Below are 3,791 nucleotides of genomic sequence, written 5' to 3'. Positions count from 1 at the left end.
CCGAGGAGAAAATAAATTGCAATGTGCGCTTCTCATATAAACATGCAGTGCAATGAATTAAAGGTTGAATTCTACTATCATCAGACTTACCCTCTGCACCAATAGACGGCAAACCAAAGAGAACAATCAATTACCAGGCATTGCAGCTGACACAGATTTGGGGTCCATGAAAGTACGTGTCACTCAGTTAAGAATAGGCTGCAACAAGGCAATCGAGTGCCCCTTTGCCTGTGGAAACATTGTCAGCTCAAAACCATTGACTTGGGTGCACAGGCTGTGAAAGAGCAGAGAAGATGTGGGGGTTGGGGGTCATGCATGAGGGACTTCCAACCGAATGCCCACCCTCCCCCTCCCCCCACTCCCCATGTGGGTGTGGACATCAACCTCGCCCCCTGCTGTGACTACATTCACCCTTCTTATTTGGCTTCTCTCGATGCCTCCTTGAGCAGCTACCACTGATCCCCGCTTCTTCTTATTCCATCCATCCCACGCCCTCGTCTCCCATACCCTCTCCAACTCCACTCCCTAACACCAAATTCAGTCCGGTCGACTGAATGGATCCCTCTGGAGTTGACGAGAGTATCTCAACTGAATTGATTCCAAGCCCTGTCATTGATGGGTTAACTTCGCCTCAAGAGCAGGATCACATCTTCCGCAGCACACTGCCACTGAATCCCATCGTCGTCCCCCCAAAAGGCTTGACTCTTCACGGCTATGTCCTGGACAACATTGAGGACTATCTCCACAGGATAGCGCTTATTGACTCGAGCAACGGGCGTCACTACACCTACGGCCAAGTGCAACTCTTAACGAAAAACATTCAGGCAGGACTATGGAACCAATTCGGCATCAGAAAAGGTGACGTTGTGATCGTTTTGTTGCCCAACATTGCGGAGTATTTCATATTCGTGTTGGGTATCATTTCCATTGGTGCCATTTACTCTGGCTCAAACCCAGCAGCGCATGAATCTGAGATTCAAAGGCAAGCTGAGAATTCCGGGGCAAAGCTAGTCATCACGGACCTGAAAACGTACAAGAAGGTGGAAGCACTTGGCCTCCCCGTTGTGGTGATGGGTGAGGATGTGTCAGATGGATCCTACTGTTATCTGTCTTTGTTCGAGGCGGATGGTTCACAAGCGCCGACGGTAGATATTTCCGAACACGACGTGTGCGCTTTACCGTATTCTTCAGGTACAACAGGTGTATCCAAAGGCGTGATGATCACTCACCGGAATATTGTTGCGAACCTGAACCAAACCTTGGCGGACATCGAGCGTGCGTACAGGGGTGGAGTCATTCCTGATGACGAGAGTGTGGTTCTTGGGCTTATGCCTTTCTTCCACATCTATGGCATTTGCGGGATTTGCTGTGCTGCAATGCGCTTGAAAGGAAAAGTAGTTGTCATGGCCAGGTACGCACCTGAACATAACCATGCATTCTCGCTAAACACTGAAGCTTCGTATTCTGACATTCGTCTTGGTATTGTAATCTGAATTTGCACTTCAGATATAACTTTCAGGAGTTTCTAGACATACTACTGAAGTACGAAATCACTTTTGCACCCATAGTCCCTCCGATACTTCTACAGCTCGTGAAAAAAGACTTGGGGGAGAACTTCGACCGCAGCAAACTAAAACTAAAGTCAATACTCACAGCGGCAGCACCTCTGGGCATTGAACTGCAGAGGGCCTTCGAAGCTAAATTCCCAGGTGTGGAAGTCCAACAGGTAAGACTAAACGCTAAGAATCACGAAATTAGGTGTTTTGGGAGTACTTCTTGGGTGAACTGAGAGTCATTATTTGTCTTAGAGTTGGCATTATGGTTGCAGGCGTATGGATTAACAGAGTACAGCTGCGTAACAGTCTCACATTGCAGCCCTATTCACGGAAGAGGGCCATCCAAGCCTGGCTCTGTGGGATTCATCTTGCCAGGGCTGGAGGTAAAGTTTGTGGATCCAAACACAGGCTTGTCGTTACCCGCAAACACCCCGGGAGAGATTTTTGTGCGAGGCGAGTCCACCATGAAAGGTGAGCATCTCTCGCATCTACCTTATACAGGCTTCTCCCTCGTCTGCCATCACCAACATCATTTCTGATTGCGTAGCTTCACTTAATGAATGCGGTCTACTGTTTTAAGAGAGTTGTCAACCTTATTAAAGATTTGCCGAAGTTTTGGCAGTCCAAAATCCTCATACTTGATGGACGCGGATTTGTTCATAAAAAAAGTGCAAAATAGACGTACGATTATACTTTGTGGATATCTTGTGGATTGTGGGATGCAACCAGGGTATTTTAAAAATCCAGCAGCCACAGCAGCGACCATAGACTTTGAGGGCTGGCTCCACACGGGCGACATAGGATACATAGATAACGATGGAGATGTTTTCATTGTGGAGAGAATGAAAGAGCTCATCAAATACAAAGGCTTTCAGGTATGATACTAGTAAGCCATTGAAATTGTTTTCCGTTGAGAAGAAGTGCTACTGATTCTTCCTTTTTCTCTAACATTGTCGGCACTGCATCGACGTCACTGTGAATGTGTTATCTTTGGGTTTTGTGCAGGTACCTCCTGCCGAACTGGAAGCAGTTCTGATATCGCACCCAGCCGTAGCAGATGCGGCAGTAATTCCGTAAGACTCTAAATTCGATTAACTAAGTACCACTCGACGCATCTTTGGGGGGCTGGTTTTTGCACCTATAGCTTATGTGGATGTTTACTTACAAATTCAATAATCTCCACACTCGACATGCAGAATTCCTGACGAAGAGGCAGGAGAGATTCCTGGAGCTTGTGTGGTTCTTAAGCCCGATTGCTTCATTTCACCCTCAGAGATCCAGGCATTCGTGGCTTCTAAGGTGTGTTGCCTCACCTCGACCTCAATTAGAACAACCTCCACTTCAAAAACGTGCCCAGTTTCTTCATTCTTTGGTCTTAAGAGTAACCATTTCATCATGTTTTCGGTGTGATTTTTCAACAGGTGTCTACTTACAAGCAGGTACGGCATGTTGAGTTCCTGGCATCCATACCAAAGTCCTCGTCAGGTAAAATACTGCGACGTGTGTTGAAAGAGCAGATCGTGAAGGACCGCAATGCAACAAAGAGCGACGGTCAGCTCAAATAATAAACCCTGGGTTCTATAAGATTTCTACATTTATACAGGGAACCTTGGATTATTATAGAATCAACTGTTTACCCGAACTAAGTCTTAGATTCCGTTGCCATTGAGGTTTGCAAAGTCTAGCATGCTGTCGAGGTTGATGGAGATCCTCCGATTCACCCTTCGAAGCAGGAATGGTCTATGACTGCGACATTTGATGAATTGCACAAAATCGTTCATCAAAGTGAACCTCCACCAGGTTTAGTGCCTCTAGGTCTACCTGATGTGGTGCCGACCGCATGAAGTAGAGCTAGCAAAGCAATCCTGTATAAGTATCATTGCGCTGGCATTGCCTTTTCAAAGTATTTTAAAAGTTAAAGAAAATGCAACATTATGCCCCAGTGAACGGCTTCCTCCACACCCTTTTTCTATTGTTATAGCACTTTGGAAGTAGTCCCTTGAAGGGTGAAAATGACGTTGCGTGGTAGCTTTTGGGTGCACCACTCCCCACTGACACCGAAGATTTTAACTCCCTGTCGAATTACTTCCGCTTGATTACTAAGAGCTCTGTTTGATCTCACTTCAAAAATTCTAAAGGAAAGGAAAATTGGCAAGAATTAAAATAGGACTACCAGATCGAAAGAGAAGGTGATCACTTTCAGTAGGGTATACCATGCCGCTCGAATACCTGAGG

The 3,791-nt window shown here is 46.2% G+C and overlaps 1 protein-coding gene across 1 annotated transcript; it reads left to right on the top strand.

Moving 5' to 3' along the window:
- The first annotated feature begins 411 nt into the window (after positions 1-411).
- On the top strand, positions 412-3,498 carry LOC112279622 (4-coumarate--CoA ligase-like 1). The gene is made up of 7 exons (XM_024514247.2): positions 412-1,411; positions 1,507-1,726; positions 1,829-2,027; positions 2,286-2,431; positions 2,562-2,629; positions 2,753-2,855; positions 2,978-3,498. Exons 1-7 carry the CDS (start codon positions 555-557, stop codon positions 3,119-3,121), a joined length of 1,737 nt encoding a protein of 578 aa, XP_024370015.1. The 5' UTR covers positions 412-554; the 3' UTR covers positions 3,122-3,498.
- Positions 3,499-3,791: the final 293 nt, after the last annotated feature.

Source organism: Physcomitrium patens, chromosome 3 (genome assembly GCF_059467195.1).
Source record: "Physcomitrium patens ecotype Gransden chromosome 3, ASM5946719v1, whole genome shotgun sequence".
In the NCBI taxonomy this organism is placed as follows: domain Eukaryota; kingdom Viridiplantae; phylum Streptophyta; class Bryopsida; order Funariales; family Funariaceae; genus Physcomitrium; species Physcomitrium patens.
The sequence above is the reverse complement of the archived record's forward strand: the minus strand, read 5'-3'. Positions and strand labels throughout refer to the sequence as shown.

What these genes read in the sequence shown, in the direction of transcription:
- LOC112279622 (XM_024514247.2), top strand. Translation starts at nt 555, where the DNA reads ATGGATCCCTCTGGAGTTGACGAGAGTATCTCAACTGAATTGATTCCA. An exon ending in CAGGTGTGGAAGTCCAACAG is followed by an intron (nt 1,727 to 1,828) that starts GTAAGACTAAAC and finishes TTATGGTTGCAG; the next exon opens with GCGTATGGATTAACAGAGTA. An exon ending in AGGCATTCGTGGCTTCTAAG is followed by an intron (nt 2,856 to 2,977) that starts GTGTGTTGCCTC and finishes ATTTTTCAACAG; the next exon opens with GTGTCTACTTACAAGCAGGT.